Genomic DNA, 24453 nt, shown 5'->3' on the forward strand with positions numbered 1-24453 from the left:
AAATATTAGACATGCAAAGATCACATCACCATACACAACGTCTTTAGATGATTAAATTAACTAACATAAACCCTGTTTGCTGCAGATTAACGGGAAATGTGCTGCATTTACTGTATTTATTTTAAAATACTGTCACTGTCAGACCCAGTTACTCCTCTTTACATGAGTGCAAATTAATTGTTTGATGTCTTTATCTTAGATTACCGCCATCACATGTAACTCCACAGAACTGAAGACGCCACACTATGATTTTCCTATAAGAAAAATGTTGCCTATAGTGCAGCAGACTTGTTTGTCTTGTCCTGTCACCACCACCAAACAATGAAAGCATTACACATAAGACATAACAGGCTAGGATGAACAGAGATGTAAGTGACAAACATAGAAAATCTATTTATTAAGTCGCACCTACAAAAAGAATGGATAGCTTTTCTTCATTAACTTACAAATAGAGTCAATCTACAAATAAAATACAGTCTGTTCATCTCTGTGTAAATGATGCTGCTTGGAAAATGGTTTCTTTGCATTGAAGACAAAAATTAGAGGCGTGGGAAGGCGCAATGAAGCAAATGAGTGCTGAAACAATTCAGTAAAAGTGGCGTCACGAACCATCTCCAAAACATACCGTTGGCTTTTAATAATCTGCACAAAATGAAACACTTGTAACTGTACACACAGCAGTGTGCTGTGTTTCCACAACTGAGATCACCTGTCTACCTGTAACAAAACTCTGTTAAAGTAGATAAAGTACTTTTTAAGGTGGCGCTACGCTATTTGAGACAATATTACAATAGAGCTTTTTTTATTTACATTCATTAAAAAAAAACATTCAAGTCTATTTATAATATTCAAGTGTAAATACAAGTTTCTCTGTATTCACAACATATTATATTGAAATAGAAAAAAAAACTCAATATCATGCTTCAAATATATTAAACACCCCTGCAAAATACCAATAATAATAATAATAATAATAATAACAATAATAATAATAATAATACAGTCTATAATAATCATCAGCATATTAAATACAAAACCAAACTGCAGTTACAGATGATGATATTTTATGCGATGTGACAGTAAAAAGAGCCAGGTCTCTAAAAGTTATCCACAGCTGTAAAGGTGCGTCAGACCAAGGTTTCCGGCGCAGCCTCTGGATTTTCTTTTGACAGCATCTGCCATATATGCCACCTCTCTGTCTGCCAGTTCGAGGTACCAGGACCCCTTCCTTCAGCAGGCCCAGAGGCATGTGCAGCATCTACAGTCTGGAGGGCGGGGCTCTGCTGGGACTGTTGGGTGGGTCGGGAGTCAGCTTGATACGTGAAGAGGGAGGGTGTGGAGTGTGAAATATGAGTGTCTCTTAGAGGTCCCGAGCAGAGAGGATGAGACGAACTGTCTGTCCTTGCATTAAGTAATGGACATGCAGGGCGTCCTGTCCTTTGTGCTAAGTCGTCTGAGCTATTAGCTCCTGATTGGCTGCCCAGAGCCTGATGCAATGATGATTCTCCTTGTCTCTGCCCTCTCTGGTCGTGAGGACCACTGTTGCTGCGAGTCACCGGGAGGTGTGGCCTGCTTTCCAAAACGCCCAATGATGCTTGTGTTGGTCTGACGGGAAGCTTGTTGTTACCTTGGTGACTGCTCTGCCCTTCTGATGATCCATAGGAGTCGCACTCTGACACGTCTCCAACGGACCCTGGGAGAAGACCGCTCATTAACGTCTGGCATTTATTACATATCTCAAGATCACCTGGAGCAACATGTAAGGAGGACTCTGTTACCTGTGACGCGATACCCGGTGAAATCCTTCCTGAACAGTTCATGCCAGGTGTCCCAGAAGCTGTCATTGGAAGCCTCTAATAGTAACAAAGGAATAAAGAGGATGATTTACTTAGGTTTAATACATCATTATATCGCCTCATTTTCAAGTCATGCCTCATTTTCAGTCCAACTTCTGCTTCTGTCTGGTCCTGGCAATGCTACAATGTTACAATATCTAAAGTATTTATTTCTAAGAAGCACAAATATGATACTGGAATTTGTCTGTATATGTCTGTATTTGTATCTGTTACTGTACAGCCCAGTTTAACCACCCGAGACCCTCCGACCTCTTGTGGGGACATTAAGTTTTCACAATCCCTGCATCCACGTATGAGGACATTCATTTTTTCCTTAAAAAACTACTTCTTGTTCAGAGATGATGCTTAGTTTTTATCTTTCTCAGGTCCTTTGAATTCTAAATAAAAAATAAAAATAAAATGAATAGCAAACCAAAGTTCGTGTCTCAGGAGGTTAAACAAAACAAACAGACAAACAAAAAAAAGATAGAAATCTGTCACGAATTAACTGTTATTTTTCTGAGTTTCCAATATTAACACAGATTCAAGAAATAGCTCAACAAGTTTGCATTTGCTGAGAAGGATTCTTGCCTACAGTTAAATAAAAAGATCAGAACAGCTTATAGCAACAGCAACAACAGCTAGCCACAGTTTGGTCTAAAGGTGAACATTTTGCATACTGTATGTGACGTAAAAAACATCTTTGTCATAAAAATTGTGTTTTAAAATTTTTAAAATATGTTTTGAACCACTGATAGAAGACATGGGACCGGTCAGTTTTAGTTTTAGAACACTCCAATGCAAATAAACAACAATAACAGTTAAAAAAATAATCATAGAATCAATATACAACCCAAAATATACTCTGAACTTTTGACTCATCAAAGTGACCGTCTTTGTCTGATTTAACATGTGAACACACTGGTGATACTCTTTCTTTCTAAAACTAAAATCAAATATTTTTCAGAAAGTTCATCACAAAGCAGCACAGGGTTAAAGTCTAGAGACTGAGCCATGGTCCACTTCATGTTTTAAAGCTTTCCATCTTGTTATTATCCTGAGGTAGTTTTGGTAATGCTGGGACTTAAGTTTTGTGTCATTATCTTGCTGTAGGATGAAGCCCTAACCAACTACACCAACCAGGATACCGCGTGCTGTTCTAAAACTTTTGACCAGTACCGTATAGCTGAACAAATCCCTTATGAGATCCCAAAAAAGGATTCCTAAAGAGCAGTTTTGAAGCTCAAAGTGGGCGGCACTAGCTACAGCCATGTTGGCAGTGACTGGCTAAGTCGTGCTTCATTAAAAAATGGCCAAAAAGTTGTAGTGTGGGTGGCCCTGAAATGGGCAGATGACTCAAGAAGCAGACAGCAGGCAACCAGTCACTAAAGCAGAAACGCCTTAAACTTTAAGATTTGATATAATATAAACGGCTGAGTTATGTAAAGATTCACGCTATAGAGACTGAAAGCAGTTTTTTATACCAGATTGTTCACATGTTTATTTCTGTGGTAAATTTGGACATTTTAACATGGAGGTCTACAGGGACTGGCTTTCTTTCAGCCCACAATTTAATTTGAACACATTTTACGATGCTCTGCCCCCTTTCCAGTCGTCTTCAAGCCGAGCTGTGCTAACCAACCGATGGCTCTAGCCACCTACATTTACGTCTAATAAATAAACAAGCACACATCTCGAATGTCTCAAAACTTTCTAATACTATAGTCAGGTTCACCTTTGTCGGTAGAAAGAGTAGGAGAGGTGCTGCCAGATCCATATTTTGACAGACCAGTGAATTTGTACTGGTCAGAAAGTCTGGAGACGCTGTCTGAGAGCGGGCTGCTGCTCTCTGGGTATTTAAACAACCGTCGATCCGACAGCACAGGGGAGTTGTTGTCGTAGGGAGACACCTCTCCACTGGACGCTTTGAGGGAGTCAGTGGACAAGCATCTCTTGGTCAGAGAAAAGGGCTCTTCTGGTCTAATAAGGCTGGGCTCTCTATAAAAAGCAAAGCAGATAAAAAAAAAACATTATGCTTATTTATGCACCAGGCGTAAGACAGAAGAGAAACCAGTAATTTCTACTTAAATATATGCACAGTGGGTGATCGACCACACACACAAAAAAAAACTGAGCCAAAAGGCAGAAACTCACGAGCCCTGAGAGGCCTTCCTCCGCAGCAAATAATCCACCACATCAGGGTCTGTCTCCTGCAAACTCACCAGCACCTCGTTCTGCAGGTCAGCAGGAACCTAAGGAAATCAAAGTCTGTGTCACTGGTGATCATTAATCACTAATCAAATAGCTAAAGTCTCTGAACTGTATACAGAAGTTTGCTGAACAATGATCTGAGTATTTACAGAGCGTCTGTGGTGCAATGTATACAACAAACAATTCAGATGTCGGTATTAATGACGTTTTTGCCTCTCGTGTGTGTCAGCTGATCATTTCTCCGATTCTTCAACTAACCGCTTCTGCACTGAGGTGTCGGTGAAAGGCAGAAAACATGGACGAGAACCTTCCCCTCGCTAATGTCGTCGAGAAAAAAAGCCGGCACGACACCGAGGCTTCTCCAGCGAGGCTTCTCATTTGTCCAGATTTAAAACGATTAAACTTTACAAGGTTCCGGGGAAAAACACAAACGACCTCCTTGTGACCAAACTCGCTCTTAAATGTGACTATAAAACCTTCCAAGTCCTTCTAAATAACCTATGAGATTAATGTTTACATTTCATTAGGAGGCTTCACTGCGCTAAGCTCGAGACTTCCTCACAGATATCTTTTGTGCCTGGAGAAAAGCCGACTAAGACCTTGAGATAGTTTGATTAAATTCCACCACGTCTGCGACAGCTCCAGTGTCCTTTGCTTTTTCAGTAAGAGCGGCTCACCACAAACAGCGTTTCGTATGTATCGATCATCCTTTGGACCACGCTGATGACGGCTGTGCTCTCCTCTGCGCGGGCGAAGCTCTGGACCGCAAACTCTTTGTCTGAATTTTTCTGCTTGTGCAAGAGGTTGGGTCCGAAGATGGTGGCCAAGTTGAGCGATGTCATCTTGTTTCCTGTCATCTAAACAAAGCAGAACATGGGTTTCATGAGCTGTATATCAACAGTCTTCATTCAGCAGTTTTTTTTTCAGCTGTGCTATTAACCCTCTGAATTCACACACAGATCATTGCAACATTACATTGCCCGTATTTGACCACTGCTATTACAAAAACAATTTGACACTCAAAAAATGCTGGGAATGTGTACCTACCACCGGCCTGCCACTATCAATAAGTCCAGCTCTGCCCTGTTTTGTTCAAAGAAACTCAGCAGACCTCTTGTTCACAGTTACAGTATGTACTTTATGTTCTAGGACCAGAGCCAAGAGTAAACCCGTTTATATCCGTGGGAAAAAATAAAAAAAAAACTCTATTGTAGTGATTAGCAGTCAAAAACGAAGATTAACATAAAAGACGAGAAATATTGAACTAAGGCCCAGATTTAAAAACATTAAAAGGACATGTGCACATGGATGGGACAGTGAGTTCGTCTTCCAAACACATGTACTACATTTTTAAAAAAAAAAGAATATATAAAATGTGGACGTGATGGTTAATAATTATAATCTCAGACCGTCGCATTGCTTATCTCAAATCCCAAGGGCGAACTAAATGTCAGCCCAACAAGAAAAGCCAACGCTGAAATTAAAGGCGAGTAAAACAGGATTATCTGAGAGGTGCAGAGTGGCAAGATGCGAATGTATAGATGCTGAGGTAGATTGTGCTTATAGGACGTATACCATAATGTCACAGGGTTACGCAAGTAATGGGCTTTAAAATGCAGACAAAGCAGATTAAGACAGAGCATGGGGACGGCATTACAGGAACAGCATTTGTGCGCCACTGGGCAGTATTGCCACCGTGCACCGATCAGGCATAACATTATGACCACCTTCCTGATACTGTGTAGGTCTCCCTTGTGACTACAAATCAGTTGTGACTCATCAGAGAATGGACATGATGCCCTGTGGTGTTTGGCAATGGGATGTTGTCAGTGGTGGGTCCTATGGGTTGGTAACTCTAAGTAACTTCCAAAGTCAAATCTAAAAGTTTGCCAGCAGAACACGGAATAAATAAGATGGTCAATGATGTTGTGACTTATCAGCATATGATGCCGCTGTCCTTTGACGTTTTCTTTCTTCCTTCTTTGACAGATGTAACTCACATAGAGGCGGTGTACAGAAGACCACTAGACTGTAAATCTCAAAGCAATCTCAGCTAAGAATCAGTATCATCGTCGTCACAGACACAAAAAAAAAGGCTCACGCAGTTTCTTTACCTCCTGACCCTCATTATCCCGGCTGTCTTCAGCATGTGTGGACACAGTGGACAACAGGCAGAGGAGGCGCTGCAGCGTGTCGCTGTTACAATGCGGGAGCAAAAATATCAGGAGCTGGATGGCGCTCTCTTGGTCTGAATAATCCAACACTGCAGGAAAAAAAAAAAAGACGCTCAAGTTCAAATGAAAAGAAAAAGGAAACACAAGAATTCATCGGGTACCAGCAAGGTTAATTTTATTCAGGATGCGTGTGCTGTCCTCACGCATTGTGTTGATGAAGGCGGTGTAGAGTTCTCTCGTCAGGAGAGGGTCAGGCATGTCTCTGAGGAATTCTTTCAGCAATGCGGCTACATCGTGGACACTGTGCTCCTCGTCCATGTGTACCTCCCATCCTTGGTCGAACTCGTCGCGGAGCTGAATAACACATTGTGACAGTTAATACTGTGAAACAGAAGCTCAAAGAGAAGGCAATTTATTAAAATTCAGAAGCTAACTAGCTGAAGTCTCACCTGTCGTACTCTCTTCTTGGAACTGCCAACACGGAAAATTCCAACCGTTTGTAGGCCTGAATGCAGACAAAGATTTCAGAAATGCTGCACGTCACTACAGCGTGTAATAATTAATAACAATTTGCAATGCGCTTTTGAGATTAGTACCATATTTTTCCAGGTGCTGGCAGCAGAGATCCACTATCCTGGGCACCTGTCTGTAAATGGGGTTGAGGCTGAGCTTTTTGTCGCGGTGCTTCTTCCTGTTTCCAGCTGCTTCTTCTGGCAGAGACAGCTGGAGGGCCTCCAAGAGCCGGGACTGGTTATCATCAAGGTCAGTGATGCAATCCACAGACACCCCGCCCTGTCAAGGAGTTTGTGACAACCATACATTGACTGGAAAAAAAACAAAAACCCTTTGGACCCTTTGCAGCGAACGATAAAATGAGGCGCAGGGAGAATACATTAAAAAGGTCACAGATTCCCGGGGAAATCTAGTGCGATCAGACAGACTCCCCGCTGCTCTACATCAGCGTGTCACGATTATCGACGGAAAAAGCCTACCCTCCTGCGTGTCCGTGGGGCCATTTCCGGAGTGCTGGGCAGAGGCGATTCGTTGGGGGTCTCGGAGGTGGAGCTCAGGGACGAGTTGCTGCTGGAGAGCTCTTTGTTGGCCCTTTTGAGGCTGGAGGTCAGGTGGAGGAAGGAGAGCATCAGCTCGGTGGGGTCACTGTGCTCCTCCCGCGGTTGATCTTGCCGCAGCTTGTGCATGCGGTCGTTGGATATGACATGCGACAGCGGTATGCCAAAAGCCTGCGGCGTAGTCTCTGTGTGTAGGGAAAGAGCAGGGCAGGGTGACTTGAGGTCCACGCAGATAGCTCCAAGTCAGTGGCAGGATTTGGAATTACTCTTCATATGTGCCTGTTACACCCTTTGGATTATCGTCTGCAGAAAGCTAAGATTTGCAGCGGATACATTTATTATATTCAAACGTGTATGTGAACAGATATGATCATGTGTGCACCGCAGAGCAACAGTGTTCTGCAGCACACACTCACTAGTCAGACTGAGAGAGCGCATACTTACGCAAGAGCCTTTTTAAACAAAAGAGAAAAAAGAGGAAAGAGGGGCCTGGGCTTGCCAGAGGATAGGCTGTAACGAATGAGCCACCACTTAAGATTGTTTTACTTATTTCCCTCGACTGCCTGTCTGACTAAGAACATCACTTTCCTGCCAGATTTTTGCAGTGGGTGGGGTAGCGCGGCGGTGGTGGAAGATCACAGCTCCCTCTGTACTGTAAGATTCTGATCGTTCAGTGCGCTGTGGGTATAAACAGCTGAGAGAGCCTGCCTTGTTGAGCCTATAGAGCTCCAGCCAGAAGCATATAAGAGTGTTTCTTTAAAGTGTCAGAGGCTGACAGGGCTACAACCTGGAGGGGAATAACAGTCTGACGGGCTTCCGCACGACCCCGAAGATGGCTGTGTTTATCTTCGTTCAAAAAGAGTCAGAAGTTTGCATCACACTGTAACAGGAAATCGTCTAATAAACAGCACATTAGAAAGGAACAACACTACCCTGCGATTTAACGTTTCTTGTGTACACCGGTTCGCCACAACATTATGACCACTGACAGGAGAAGTAAATAACATTGATCATCTTGTTCTCCATGTTCTGCCGGTAAACTTTTGGACCTGGTGTTCGTGTGGACGTTACTGAGACATGTACCACCCACCTAGACCAGACTATGCACCCACACCCTATAGCAATGACAGCAGCAGCCATCCCCCCAGCGGGATGCAGCCTGACCCTCTCCTCAACCCATAGAAACCCCCACTAACAGCATCCTGCAGCCACCCTCAGAAGGCCCGTGTCCATTCTCTGATGAGTTGCGGATGCACAAGGGAGACCCACACAGCATTAGGTAGGAAGGTGGTCATAATGTTATGCCTGACCGGTGCATGGCGACAATTTACGACTGAGCAACATTACCTTTGTCTTTACTCTTCTCTTTCGACAACGAGTCCAGTTTCTTCCTGAGCGACTTCTTGTGCTTGTGGCCATCTGAAAAAGAGCCGCACATGGATAAAGAAAGCTCATCAATATGCTCCTGCTTGTGCACGCTCCACTTGATATTCTCAGGCTCATTTACCAAACAGTCGCACGATTCAAAAGAACCAACAAACACGGATAAACTGTGCAGGGATTGCTGAGACAAAAATAGGGAATAAATCTTCATACATAATCCTTTCATGAAACGGTGACAGCAAAAGTTTTGAACAGTATGTTCCTTTGTTCATGTTTCCAATTAATCACATTCGCAAAGGCAGGGCGTGTAATGACATATCCAGAGAAGGTAAACACTTCATAATATAAATCAAGTAGCAGGAGTGTGTCAATAATGTGCCCGTTACACAAAAGTGGGGAACATTTGCCACCAGCTGTCCTGCATATGTTTGACAAGCGATATTGTGACACGCTTTTGCCAGGGAGTAGCAACTTGGTAGATAAGACAGGGCCTGCAAGCGTGTGTGTGTGTGTGTGTGTGTGTGTGCGTGTTTGTTTATACATTTAGGGATGGTGATGTGGCAGCCCAGGTCATGACCCCGCAGCAGTCGCCTGAAGGCCACGTCCTGGAGACGAACCCTTTCCAACTCGGAGAGGCTTTGCAGGTGAACAGGCTTCAGGCCAACGCTATGTCCAGACACGCTGTTCCAGGTGAAGTCACCCTGAGAGCACACATACACACATTCATATGTAACACATCAAATATGCGTGCAGTCGGTGTCACGTTTCCCGTCCGTGACTTGTCACACTCTCTACAGACTCCAGCATGCATGAGCTGACAACCATTTCTGCTCCACTTGTCTGCTGAAAATGGCAGCGTTTCCCATGACAGGAACTGACAGACTGTGAAGTGTTTGTCTGTGACGCATAAACAATATTAGCTACATGCTACAAACTGCATTTGTAGTGAATACTTTACGCAAAATTTTGTTTTGCTTTTTCTGATCGTAGGAGCACGTATTGGGAGGTGCTAGTTCTTCACAGAATAGAATAGAATAGACATGTCTGTGCAAAACAGTGGCAACGGTGTCTGAATAGTCGTGGTTCTAAACTATGTACAGTCAGCTGAGCATTTTTCCATTTTTACAATTTTAACGAGGGAACATTTTGACATCTGACTGAATTCATGAGACAGTTGCAAAAACCAAAACATGAATTGGCCCAGATGTCAAATCGTAAACACTGCATCATCGTACAAATATTAATAATAATGCACAGTTTACTGTACACCCAAAATCCAAAACCATTTCATAAAGCAAACTTCATTGGCAGCCATTGCTACAGACATTCTGAAGACTTAGTACAGTAGCAATAGTGGGGTAAATAATCTGATCTAAACTCCTCAACCTTTGAGCATCTCCATGCTGGAGATTACAGTGCTTTGATCCGGTACAGTTAAACCAATCATATGAGCCATGTTCCAAAGAGGCTTAGTCAGTCATTACCCGGATAAGGCTTACACTAAAGTGCCTCGGTCCCATTAAATGAGAATTAGGGCTGTGCTACAGTAGCATATTACTTGTAGTATGATGTAAACTTTTAACACATGTGCAATATGATTGGGGGAGGCATGTGTGGCATCCAGCCAGCCATGTGGACTCATGTTCACTGACAAGAAGAACAAGGAGTCTTGATCTCAGTATCATTAAGTCAGCATAGGATTATGTGGAGCAACAGGAGACAATGAGAAAGAAGCGCTACCTGCCAAGTGGCTTTAAAAAGTGTGTGTAAGTGCCTCAAGCAGAATGTGTGCTCTATTTTGAACCCACAATATAAACATTGTTTATTATTATTCCTCCGAACTGTAGATGTGTGTGTATACATATACATAAAGCATACTCATTTTCTATATTTTCTTACCTATCTTACTTGAATACTGTCCTGTTTGTTTGTAATGTATCTTATTATATTTTTTGTACTACTATTTTTATTCTTTAGTCCACCCATATGTGCACTGTGTGCACTGTCTGTGTCATTGCTGAATGTCCCTGCTGCAGTTAACCATGAGAATTCCCCCATTGTGGGATGAATAAAGGCATTTTTTAGCTTATCTTATTAAATATAAAGAGTTTATAGTGTCTCTTTAAGATTTCTGGCCTTACCATTAGTCCCTGAATGAAATGCAAAGAAAAAAAAGCATAAACACACAAAATCACTGTAATTTAATACTCTTGTCAGTCAAAAACTTACCCTCACAAAGGTTATGATATTCATCATTTGTTTAAAATGACTGGAGTACTGTTGAATTTTATCGTGTTATACCAACATACGTTTTTGCAATTTTGACAAATTGCAAAAACAACAGAAATATTTTTGTGTTTAATTCAATAGTTTTACCACAAACTACATGCTCCAAAATGATCATACAGTTGACTTACTATAATTAACAATTGAACAATTAATGTCCTTTTCAACTGAATACTTTCACAATGACGCAATAGCTTTAAGCAGACAGTGGCAACCTCTCTGAATTGTTAAATATGAAATACTTTTTCAACTAATCCTCAGTCATCTGCAACATCCGCCAGCTGTATGTTAACTTGGTTGGCTGGATGGTGTCCGTGTTTTAACGAGGCTTAGTGGCATACTTAAATGAAAGAAAGTGTCCTGTCATGTATCCTTCTCTGAATGGCAACAGATCGGGACATCAGGAAAACGATAAGCTACGCTGTTTTATGTGCCACGCTTACTCGCAGCAAACGAGTCACATTTTTGGTTATCTTCCCATTACGTCCAGACATTCCTCTCGTGTGACTATATGGGAGTGGAAACTTATCCATATCTGATGTGAGGGTGAACTGGGTTCCCACAGTTTCTCTCTGTAAATGACGTGACGTCCTCAATTTGGAGAAAATTACTTTCTTCGTAGAAGGATAGGGGGAAGTATTGCACTCTTCATTTTTGATGCAATACCCCTTTAGCAATTCTATAATAACAGTATTTAGCGGGGCATGTCAAGACTTGTTATTTGAGAGCAGCTTTTCTTCAGGTTTCTTCATATCGTGAACAGGTTATGAAGATTACAGTTTGGCCTTTGCCTATAGGAACCTTGTATTTTAAATTTTGAAATCTGTCAGCTGTTCGCAACAAAATGGTCACTGTTAAAGCTGGATGAAGTGATTGCTTCTTATCACACTAAGCTTACAGTTGTTGTCTCCCAGAATGAAAACAGAAGCTTTGTCTTGTCAAACAACCATTTCTATGGTCTCCTGATTGAGTGACAATTGAATCACACTACAGTCCCATGTACTGGCGCCACTAAACCAGCTGTACAGTAGAGACTCTTGTTGAAATGTATCGACCATTAATCCATCTAAACCGTCTCCTGTTTCAGTAGATACACACCCCTTGAATACAGGTGCACTTGGTTGAGCAGAAGCTAATTTTAATTCAAAGCCGTGCTGAAACACAATAGCACTTCCTAGAATACAATGGGAGGAAACGTGCAAGGTAGTACATACAATATAGCTAGATTGGGAGCTCAGATTACACTAATCAAGCACACTTGAGCAAGATCCAGTGAGGTGATGAATATTCCTCGGTGCTCAGGAAGCCATTCAATGGGGCTTTGCAGGAAGGGTTTACCACAAAGAGCTTACATTCACTTCCACATTATTTGCTCCAGAGTTCCAGAGTGAATAGAAAAAAAAAAAAATGCATTTGCTTGTTGACATATCGCCCTCATGGGCAACAGTGTTGACAAAGCTCAAATAACGCTAGGGCGTCCTGTAATACCTGGAAACTGTCCGTTCCAAAACAAAAACTCTCAGTTGCTCCCATCCTGTTCTTCTAATAAGTCAATAAATGTTCTTGGTGGTAGACTGCAGACTTTAAAATGCATAAAAGTCTCATGCATGCAGCATACTTTACATTGGGGAGGGGAGGTGCATCAATGGAGGTCACATTTGTGTGCAGAAGGACAGAAAAACAAGTCTCTATTAAATTATGTCTAAAAATAAAGATATTGATGTCTTCCGAGCTTACTTACGTTCCAGTACTGAAACAGAGTTCATACAGAGTGTGTTTGGCACAAATTAACATAGGCTACATGTCAGGAGTTACTATTATTCAGTGCTAGTTTACAGTGCAATAATCACTTGTCACTTTATACTTTATTCTGTTATTTTTATGTTATATTTAACTTCTCTGTAAGTCATTCCAGCATTTATATTTTATATTCTGTGAATATGTGTGTTGTAGAGAAATAAGGTAACGAATTTTTTTGACAACAAGTCTTATTTCATCTATTTTTTTGCTTCTAATACCGAATAAAAAAAATAAAAAGCCAATGCTACGTTCAAGAGACAAACCAACAAATTACTTACAAGATAAATGATACTTGGCTTGAGAAAGGGATCACCCATTACGAAAAGTGATCCCCGCGGATGAGAAGTCCCCCCTCAAATGCGTGCAACGGGTCTTTCTGCTAAACAAATCGACGGCTTCGCCCAAATTAACACAACCCACATGTTCGCTGCTAAACGGAGCCTTCATGCAGGTGCCGCTACATGGAAACCGGAGCAACACAACGGTGAGAAGCATTCGCCATGAATAACATTACCACTGATAGGGAGGGGTTGACGGAAAGGGCCGGCCAGGGGTCTTTGTCAAGATAGCAAAACAAACCCAGTGTGCAGGAAAATGGGAACGCACTTATTAGACATCAAACACAGAAGTTGGATTAGTCATAAAGAAATTGAATGTTTATCGACTAGGAGTAACAGATTATGGGGCCGGTACAACTACTATCAGATCTGACTCAGATGGTTTAATTGTTGTTATTTGACCGAGTCATTGGACCGGCTGAGAGCAGTTTAGAACATTTAAGGCCAAAAACTACAATACCCATGAGTCAGCCGGGTTTGAGGTGCGCATTATGTTACGGTAGACGTTAGCTAGCTAAATGATCGCTACTTAACGTTTTGAGCACATTTTATTTTTCTGCTTGACACAAAACAGTTAAACTTAGACTAAAACTCAGTCAGTGGTATTTACGTGTCTTTATCTGTGTGGTGGAAAGTATTTTCACATCCGGAAACCAAAATGTAAAATACAAAACAAAACCAACGGAACTCCACCGGAAGTTGTTTACAAATTGCCCAAACACCCCAGGTTAATGTCGGCACAGTCTTCCACAGAACACACAGCTAAAGATAGAAACAGCTTAACCCTTTATAGGACACTCATTGAAATACTAAGAAATTCTAAATGTAGACCCTAGAGTGTTATTGTAGGGCATAAGAAGACATTTTTACTTTTGTGAAATTTAAGTGGGCGTGGTAAACAAATGTAAATGAGCATTTAGACCACTAGAACATAAGACCGAGTGCTTAGACATTATCATTAGACAACATTAGGACACTTCTTCATGGTACCACATAAAGTGGTTATGCTCAGAGGTAGACCTTGAAGACCACATTAGACCCTGATTATTTGATTTGACCTGACAATGTTTCCTTGATCTTCTCTGAGAGGCATGGGGACATAATTACAGAAGCGACCACAAATGGTTCCTTGTCCTATAAAGGGTTAAAATATGTATTGTTTTTTTTTTGTTGTTGTTGGTTTTTTTTCACCTTATCTTTGTGAAATCTATTACTTTTCAGTCCTACTGCACAAATAGTATGCTAGCTAGCAATAACACTTTGCTTTGAAAACTGACCTATACCCATACGTTATAGCCTGCACCTGTACACAATTAGTCAAGCTTGAACTCCAATCACTAAGTGTTAGGAGCCTCCAAAGAAGCCACTACAATACGATAGAACATTGTTTTAGGAAACTCTAGATTTTTGTACCATTGTTCGCTACCTTTCTTCTGTAAAGCTGGGGATAGATAGCATGCTTGCTGCCACTGGCCTCCTCTTGCAATATGACCTGTGGCTGGCAAAAATTTGCTAGACATGATGGTACAGGTGTTAAAAACATATATATAAAAAACTTGGCATGACTTTGCCCCCCTATGAGCTAAATTCAGGGCTTACAGCGTGAAATAAGACAAGTGACCCACCCTGGCAAATGAGCAGCATGTAGCTGCCAACACGCTGTAGTGGTGAGAAGACCTCTCATTATTGCATTCTTCTCGGCCCTCTAGTCAATAATTCCTCCTACCTGAATTCACAAAGCCAAAATTCACTCAAGCTAAAAAGTAGTGGTGCTGTTTTTTGTTGTTGTTATTTTTCACTGAAGACATTTTCACAAGACACACAAGGAAAAGTACTGGTGTACATAATAAATTGACAATGGCTGAATTCCATTGATATGCTTCACTTTCAGCTTCCTGGTACTGGAAACGCACCATTATTAGTTGTATTTTAAGTCAAAACAGATTATGTGTGTTGAATATATGAGAGTTGTCTACATTGACAAGTGGAACATGGCAACAGCAGGCACAGTCTACCACCACCTACGCAGTTCTCAGTAGTGGACCATTCCTGTAAATCAAAAGATAAACTCCTATGCACACAAGCCTGATTTAGAGTGTCAGCAACTATAGTGACAAGACAAAGTATGTGAACCCAGTTTGGAATGCTTTAATTGGTCATTAAATACGATCTGATCTCCATTCAAGTAATAAGTGCAGACAAATACAATGTGCTTAAGCTTATCGTACATAAACAGTTATAATGTTTTGTGTCTTGAGCTTAACCTGGCAGACTGCCATCCTGACATTATCCTTTAAGATACCTTCGAAATTCACTTCCTCCTCAGTATTGGTTAGCTATCCCAGCCCTGAGGCGACAGAGCAGCCCAAAATCATTTAAAATCATGGGATATGTTATTCAAGTCTCTTTTACGTCATACACACAGTAGTGCTGCATGTTATTCCCCAACAATTCAACCCGGACACCATGTTTGTTCAGTGATTTGGGTGTGATAGCCTTAAGCTGTCACTCCGTGCTTAATCTTTACCGCATTGAACTTTCTGCGTTGAGCCTTTGAGTCATAGAGCAACCACTTGCAGGCAATAATGCCACAGTACTAAATTGTTTCCACTTACCGATAATTTGTCTAACTGTGCACTGATGAATATCTAAACTCTTTGAGATTACTGCATCACTTCTCGAAGCAAATCAACTGTTGCCTGTGGTGTGTCTTGGTCTTATTGGTAGCAAACACAAAATGTGTTTTAGTTTAGAATGGTTCAAAACCGCAACAAACGGGCTATGATTTGTTTTTGTATTTGTTAAAATAAATTGTACCCCAGAGACCTAGATGTCTTAGTAAACAAAACAGATTTCCGACGGTTTAAACACTTTATTCACAAAAACCTACATAAATAAAGACATGAAGCCTAAATCCGCTTGCCCCTGTCTGATTCGTGTGCCTTAATTGTATTCTCGTAAGACCACTGAGACTTCTGGGATTTTCTGGAAATGAGGTTTCTTAATGCCGTGCAGGGTGATGATAAACAGGAAGCAGCATGCCAGACAAATACAAAACATTTTGAAGGAGATCTTGGGTGGAGAAATCCTCTTTTGCTTTGAAAGCTCTGTAGAAAACACAGTATCTTTGGTAACAACTAAAAACACTAACGTACTGGAGTGAAGACTGAGAAACACTTGAGTTACATGTATATATTATAATATATAACCTAATATCAGTATATCAACAGCTAAAGGCTCACAACAGCCAGTAAAACGCGGAGCCCATTTATAATGCTGTGTATGCCAAATGAATACACATACGGTGCTGAATGGATGTAGACATATAAAAGTATTAGTAAGAGTATTTGTTTAAATAAATAGCAAGGCCAGATTCAAAGGTCAACAACTGGGGCAGGTGCTGACTATTATATTGTTATATCATCATCAGACTGCATTCTTTTGACTACAATAAGTCCAATAATACCATATGTCTGTTTTTTCGAGGGCCTTCCCTCACATATGGATTTACAATAGTAGTCTAGTTCTACATGCACGTCCATTATGCAGATGTCACATCTTCCTTTAATAGATTATTATTAGTGTGGGTTTCAGTCGAGGTGACACACTGCGCTAAATATTTTTGATTGCTTTTCCATGGTGTTGAAGGTGCTTTGGAACTTTGGTGCGCAATGATAGATACACTAATGAGGTTTGTTAAGGCACCCCAAACTCAGTCACGGTTCAACATATTTGTGTTATCATCAATATTTAGAAACTTTCATTTGAATCCTACCACCGTTATGTTTTCAGCTCGATGATTATTGAGCGTAAGATGGGAGGAGGTACATTTAATGACCCTCCCATCATCACACGGAAAAAAAAATATGGATTTTAATTTAAATGTGCATTTAACAAAGCTATTCCCCTCTTGTGAGATCATTAAGATGAGTTTTCAGTTTCCTGCTAGCTCTTTCTCCTTCAGGCCATCTCTCTTCAGTGGTGCTCAGAGGAATGCAAATGATTCTCTGCCTAAACACTCCAGCAGCACGGTGCTCTCAAACTTCTCTTTCCCTGCATCAAATTATTCCAACAATATATCCAGAGAGCTCTGTGGCACTCAGATGTCTTTTGGCTGCACTTCATGAATCCTCATTTGGAAATTTAATGTCTCAAATGATTCAGGATCAAGCTTGCTTACTAGCAGGTCTGCCATAGTAGAGGTGAAAAGTACATTTTAATCAGTCCTTCTAAATACCTCTATTCTGATGTACCAGTGGCACTTTTTCAAACAACGCAATTTAATTGTCTTGTATACAATGTTTAAAATGCTGTGGATAACCAGACAGGAACATTATGTTGAATTTAGAATTCAAGCATTTTACTTTACACACGATGAATATGCTCTCCCCCTTATCAACCCTCAATCTTTCTTCCCCTGATTAATGCCCTCATTTATCTCCATTGAAGAGAATGACGAATGGCTCCCTCTAAAGGCTTTATAAGTTCATGCAATTTACCGGGTTCCTAAGAGAAACCTGAGTAAATGGAGACATATTTCACTGCTGCAGATCTAATCTGGCTCTTTTGAGAGTCATACAAAAAGTATTTCTCTAAAGCATTGTGTGTTATAGCCAGTGAATGAAAATCACACCGCCTGGGGTCCTTCCAAAATCACCATGTTCCACGGACGACATTTAATTTAGACAATATTAAAACAGAATGTATGAAAAGAGAAAAAAAAACAGACGTTGAAGGACAGTTATTAAGATAGATTTTATATCAACCAAAGGGAAACATGGCCAGAGGCTAGTCCATAATGAAAATCTAAATCAGCTTAAACTAATCTTAAACGTGACTGTAACCAATGCAAGCACTCATGTGGAACTGAGAGAGGATGCACCGCAGTCATATCAAACTATAATTGACTTGGACTAGGGCGGCCGTGCCTTCTGTCACAATATTTAAAAGGGGTGCAGAATACTTCAAGGCTAGTGCAATAAGCTGTGGAGCTACACACGGGAGATACATGCAAACTGAATGATATAATTTCGTAAAATTTCAGTGCTCAATGTTCTGTCTCCTCTCAGTATGTATCTGTTGTTTTTTTAACGTTAAATACTTTCCCCCTGACAGTAACATAATGTTCTCATATGCACGTTTCAGCTTGATACACAGAGTAGAACTGGCCAAGAGCACAGACTGACACTTTAACTATCCATTAACCAATTCCAGGTGGGTTCGTATGACCTTCTTCTGTTAACTTCTTGCAGAGCCAGACATAACAAATACACTTTTACGCCATATTATGGCACCAATATCTTATGGTATTCTCTGGCCGACAATACCCTTAGCAGATCATATCCGTCTGTGATGTAACCACACAAAGATCGGTGAAAGTGTGATTCAAAACAATGATTTCACATCTACGTGCACGACTAACCCACCGGTGTGTTTTTACCATCTATCAGAAATAAACCTGATGCCACCGTGCCGCAGTTAAAAGCCGGCAGAGCGAGCCCCGTGCCATGCAAACGGACAGTCTCCTGTGGGAAGAAATATGTGCCTGAGGGACCGTAGCCAAGGATCAGGTCATGCTGCTGTACTGTGAGAAATAAGAGTTGAGGCTGTCTTCATGTAAACCAGATGTCTCTGCTTTCCATCTCGGCTCAGACTGCCGTTACCCTGAGTGAGTGCACCACTAATAAAGCACAATGATATTCAACCTATGGAAAACCAGGGGCAGTTATAACATACATCAAACATACCATTGTGACGCTCCTACTTTAAACAAGGGAGAGGAGGTGTCGGGATCGTGCAAGTTGCAACATGCCGGACATTTGAATCGCACACATGACAAAAATATAACAAATACTCCAAAGTCTTGACTTAATTAGGATTTAACCAGTGTGACACGTTGTAGTAATGCAACGCTTCCAGTTGTTGCCTGTGTAATTTAGTCTTAAAAGATTGCAAAGCTTGGCTTTCCAGAAACTAAATACCATACAGTATGTTTTTAGTTTTACAAGAGCCCTGGACAGTTTGAGTTATAAGACATACTGTACACTTCATGAAAGCAGCCTCGTAGTGTTGGGGCCATTACTGGGTGGAGGTGCAGCAATATTTTGTGGAAATAGGGAAACACTGTCAACCTGGCTGTACTGGTGTTGTTGCAACAGTCTCCTGGATACTACTGTCCCTGAATGAACCACGGGTTGGATATTTACACACCCATAAAATGTGACTTTGATTACTGACTCAGAGTGAGGTTTGCATACAGAAAGGCCGTTAGTTATTGTCACTATAAACTAACAGCGCCGATCTCAAGTTTCAGCTCAAGTGGCTAGTTTTTGTCTTTTGGTGTTCTGCCAGAACGTTAAAGTAGTAGTGGTGGTAGCGGCGGCAGCAGTAAAGTTATGTTGTGTACAAATACCATTAAAGGTCTTGTAAAATCATTTGCATATTTTCTAGTTTACCAATGTTTGGCGAAAAGCAAAACAAACTCAAGCATATTGCTCCCCATCACACTGCATATCCGCTCTGACGTGAAGTGGACTTCAACATTAATCAGCTTCTCGCAGATTTAGTCATTACATTTCCAAGGGCTCTGGCTGCAGGTTCTGGGCTTTTGCTAACGACTGTAAGAGAGACCAGATACCTGGCATTCATTACAAGCCCACTATAAGGTCACGTCTGCAATACATTTCCATCATACTAAACAAACAGTGTTGCCATGAGGACCAACTTAAGTTCAAGAGCACGGATTGGTTCAGTCTCAGGCCCTGTTTTTTATTTATTTCTTCTTTTTTTTTTTTTCCTCTGGAACAAATATGTTGTCTTTTACCTGTACATTCACCGCACTAGTACTTTTGCTTCACGTGCTGCGTTAGCAGAAGTGAAACGTGAATCTGTGACTTAATATAGATTAACATTCCTCCACTCAAGTCAGACGTTTCACTGTTGTAGGAGGTTTATCGAGGGTTTATCAGTAAGAGTAACATTCATTTAAGCACATATTCACAATGCATGGGTTTTAAACGACGGTGTCACGATACCATTGTTTGCAGTACTGGTTTTGTAAGTCTGGAAGCTTGATGCCGTACATGAAATTATTAAGACAACACGTACTGTATCACCTGTCACCTAATTTTTCCCCCCATGACACAGGGTGTTAAGATATATTGTGATGTGAGCTTATAGAGCTCAGCCTTGGGTTTTTCTGACACACCTCTTCCAGTAAGTTATTGTAAGGATCTTATAATTATTTCGTCAGAGGAATGAATGAGATTGTCTCGTGAGGCAGCGCCGCACATATTGTAACAGTATATTAGTCACAGGCATGGCGGTGGTGAAACAGTAACCGATGACGAATTACTTTCTCACCTGACCCTACCAGATGTGCAGCAAGTTTTTTTTTTTTTTTTAATTGCAAGATAAAGAGAATGACCTTCAGTCCTACATCATTCACGGGAATTCCGAGCACTTCCGGAATTCGGAAACAAGCATGTACGAAGCTGCACAATATTACAGCTGCTCAAAAGCATCCGAATCACTGTGCGAGCTTTAGGAGACTTAGTGATAACTTAACTTGCCGTATATCTTCACCGGAACCACCAACTACATCCTAATATCACTTTCTGCAACTTTATGTAATTTCTATAAGAGGGTGCAGAAAACAAGAAAACAAGACGACTGTCTCTGAACTCTCATCACAGGAAAACAACTTTCGGCTTTGTAAAGCCACTGACCTTATATGAAGTGTCCTCGGATTCGGTACCATAATGCCCCATCAACGCCGAGTCCAAGCTCCTGGTTGGCCTCAGACTCCGCTTGGCGATACTTTTGGGGCTCATCGAGCACGAGAAAACGCTGCTCAACAATCCATGAGCGGACATGTCTTCCTTTTAGTCAATCCGGTGAACAAGTGGGAAGACGGATTAGTGTCTCGGGGTCCAAGCGAAGCGAGCGAGAGGGACCGTATCACAGCAGCAACAGCAGCAGCAGCACCAGGTCCCAGGCGCGTCACCATACCCTCAGTATTATGAAATACGCGCCCGTAGTCCCAGGGAACCTCCTCCACCTCGATCCCAACTCTCTGACTCAGTATTTCCTGCTTTCATCCTTTTTAATGACGATTTGGAGAATTATGTTAACGTTCCCCCGATCACGAAGCAAACAATACGCAGAGGCATTAGGTTTGTAATTTGTGCGTGGGCATGACTCGGTTAAAGCCTGTTTGAGTTGCTCCTGCTGGTACACTGAAAACAATAATTACTGTGCGCACACATTAAGCTCTGAAAAAAGGACCCATTCAAACAAATACGATATTTTAGCTGTGTTAGAGGACAGTTTATGTCTCTGCGTAGCCATAGATGTTTTATAGACTTGTATGTAAATGTAGGGGAATGTATTTATGTTCATTCAATGACTGAGTTTTGCTTGTCAAATCTGTCGCTGAACGGACTCAGAACAATATATTACAAAGATTTTACACCTAATTATGATACATAATTACATCCAAGTCTCATTAAACGCAATTTATACTTTATTATGACCTGAAAAGTACTATATATATATATATATATACTGTTACTGCTTTTACTATCAGTTTTAATTTCAATATTGATTAAACCGAAATTAAATTCTTAAAAGTACCCTAGTGTACGGTAATTGCTCAGTGGTGAGAATAACCAGTATCTGATTTTCCCATGGAGCCTTGTCAGAAGCAGAATACAAAAGCCAAACTTCAACGAAAACTCTGTCAACTAACTACTGCTAAGAACTGTAAAAAATCTCTGCCTTCTCTCGATCAGACTTCATTTTTTACCCCCCCTTCACCATGAGGCACTTGAGATACGTGGCATGCAGCACCCTCGGAACAGACTCTTCCTGTGGGAGCCCTGGGGAAGGGACCTGTGTGATAACGTGACATGTGAACTAGCACTGTATGGCCACGATAAGGACTCATCAGATACCAGAGCCCACCAAACAGACAGGGGAAGTGGTGATAAGAGGGCGGCCCTGCGTTTGATCCACTTATTTGGTGGTGGCGAGGTTTGGAGTTAGACTCCTAGCAGATTCCCATCAGACTTCCCGTTATGTCATTTCTCAGAGGGATAGGTGCAGCTCTCATCCACCAACCTAGTCAGAATAAGGGCTTTCACACCGGTTCCGCATGTGGGATCTTAAAACACAGATTCATATTCGAAGTATTAAATATTTATATTTTCGACGTAGACGATGGTCTCTCTCTCTCTCTCGATCCGTGGAACAGTGTAGTGCAGCTTTATACTTTAGGAGTATAATGAGCCGTACAATTTGCAGCCTGCTGGTAGTGCTGGCACTGCGGTGTCACTGGAACCATATAGGTTTCCGGTGATGAGCAGCATGTGGGAGGTAATTTTTCCTAATGATTTATAAGGTCAGCTCTCTAGTGTAATTCGATTTTGAGAGGGCTATTAAATGTAAGCAATAACACATCTCTGCACGAGCATTTAGGTTCTCTTCTCAGATGTGTGTGTGATGATCACACATTTAAAACAACTACCACGTTTTCAACTCCCTTTCAGCCGAGATTTTCCGCACCAGCTATTACGTGCGCACTGTGAGAGATCGTACTAGGGATCTTACTGGTTATTTTAGGGGGTAACACAAATGAGAAGCACTAACTGACTGCGTGAGACCACATGACTCATCATTGCTGAGAGACAGTAGCCTCTGTTTGAGTTCGATAATCGTCCAGCAGGTGGCATTAGTGCTTGATTCTTGTGCACCAGCTGAGTGGAGGCATGCCTGTAATTCTAATTATTAATTTGCAGAATGTACCTGTGTTAATCCTCCTTTGGGGCACATGATCAAAATTAGCTGTCGGGCTCCCACTAACTCTCCTCTCACCCCTCTGTGCGCGTGCTTTATGATATTGCCGGGCTGGAATATTACACAGCCCAAGGTTTGCTGCGGTTAATTTGATTAAACAGGAGCACATTTGTCATAAAATGCGATTTGACACAGCGCCTGTCTTTACGGCTTCAGAATCAGGGGAAAATAGTGATGCATACAATATCCTCCTCTTCCAAACTAAATTAGTTTAGTTAACTCACAGGGGATTCAGACATATACAAAGCAATACCCGCACCGTAGGAGGCAGCACAGAAGCAGCCAAACCCACCCTTGCAGGCGTTGTGTTATGCTAACTGCAATATATATTCAGTGGCATATTTTAAAGTTCAGGGTTTACCTTGTTTGCGAAGTCAGTCAACTGAATTTTGCAGACAAAGTAACAGCTGTTCACACTGCATTGTCTCACAGGTAATCTAACACAGAAACAAAGCAAATTGTCTCATTATGTATCGACAGTTGTGTAATGAAGAAGTATGTAGGGGAACATGAAGTTGATTTTTAGCCTGGGTATTGTATTCGGTGAAACCCGAGATGTGCCATGAAACAACAAAATTTTAAAAATGAAGTACAGGGACCTTGAGGTCACATTGTGTAGCTACTATGCAACACCCACAAGCGTGTTCTGCTGAAAGAGCACACGTAATGAACGTTTCGAACGTAACTCTATAGGAAAACTGTAAATGAAGGAACATCGCATGACGATACTAACTCGGCTCATTGCAGTGCCTCCTTTCTGTCCCTTGTCTGTGCTGGTGCACTGTCAGATTTCGTGCAAGCAGCCCATGGCATCATAGCGTCATGATCATTTTACTAATACACATTTTAATGAGAATCTAACAGTGCCACAAAAACAAACACAAAAAACTTTGGAAATGTTGCCCTCACCGAAGCAAGAGACTGAACAAACAGGACTGCAACCTTCATGCTGGAGAGGATGTGGTCACACTATGGCAGATCATACGCATATTTTCTGGAGTTGTCCCACTCTTAGACCCTTCTGGGAAGGAGTATAAGGTGTTATTCAGTCCTACAGCATCACTTCAGTTTCACCTGTTCATCGTTCTTTTTGGAAAATTTGGACACAGATTTGCCAAAAAAAAAAAAAAAAAAAGACAGATACCTCCTAAAAATCTTTACGGCAGCCAGTAAAAAAAAGCCATAACAAGGAGATGGCTCGACACAGAACCTCCCACAATTAATCAGTGGGTAGCCATAATTAAAGACATCCAAACTATGGAATTATTGTCTTTTAGTCTCAGATTATGGAACACCTACGCTACAAGTAGAGGTGATAACCCGTTTTAATGCTTTATATATTCCTTATATAAGGAAAACAAGGACCTACTCGCAACCCCTTGCTCTTTTTTGTTTTCCTCTGTGTTATTCTTTCTGTATCAACAAGGGCACTACATGGTTAACATTGACATGTTTTCATGGTTTTCATATTTTCACCAATGTATTGATGCTGCCCTTGGTC

General features: G+C 41.4%; 1 protein-coding gene across 1 annotated transcript; it reads right to left on the reverse strand.

Moving 5' to 3' along the window:
* Nucleotides 1-369: 369 nt before the first annotated feature.
* Nucleotides 370-21156, reverse strand: LOC125018220 (rho GTPase-activating protein 6-like). Its single transcript, XM_047601997.1, has 13 exons — nt 20825-21156; nt 9215-9374; nt 8638-8709; nt 7213-7475; nt 6817-7012; nt 6670-6725; nt 6424-6574; nt 6161-6309; nt 4724-4903; nt 3990-4087; nt 3571-3833; nt 1779-1853; nt 370-1693 (listed from the first exon to the last, which is right to left on the reverse strand). The coding sequence occupies exons 1-13, from the start codon at nt 20969-20971 to the stop codon at nt 1128-1130; spliced, it is 2376 nt and encodes a 791-aa protein (XP_047457953.1). The 5' UTR covers nt 20972-21156; the 3' UTR covers nt 370-1127.
* Between the last annotated feature and the right edge of the window lie 3297 nt (nt 21157-24453).

This window comes from Mugil cephalus, chromosome 12, assembly GCF_022458985.1.
Source record: "Mugil cephalus isolate CIBA_MC_2020 chromosome 12, CIBA_Mcephalus_1.1, whole genome shotgun sequence".
NCBI lineage: Eukaryota > Metazoa > Chordata > Actinopteri > Mugiliformes > Mugilidae > Mugil > Mugil cephalus.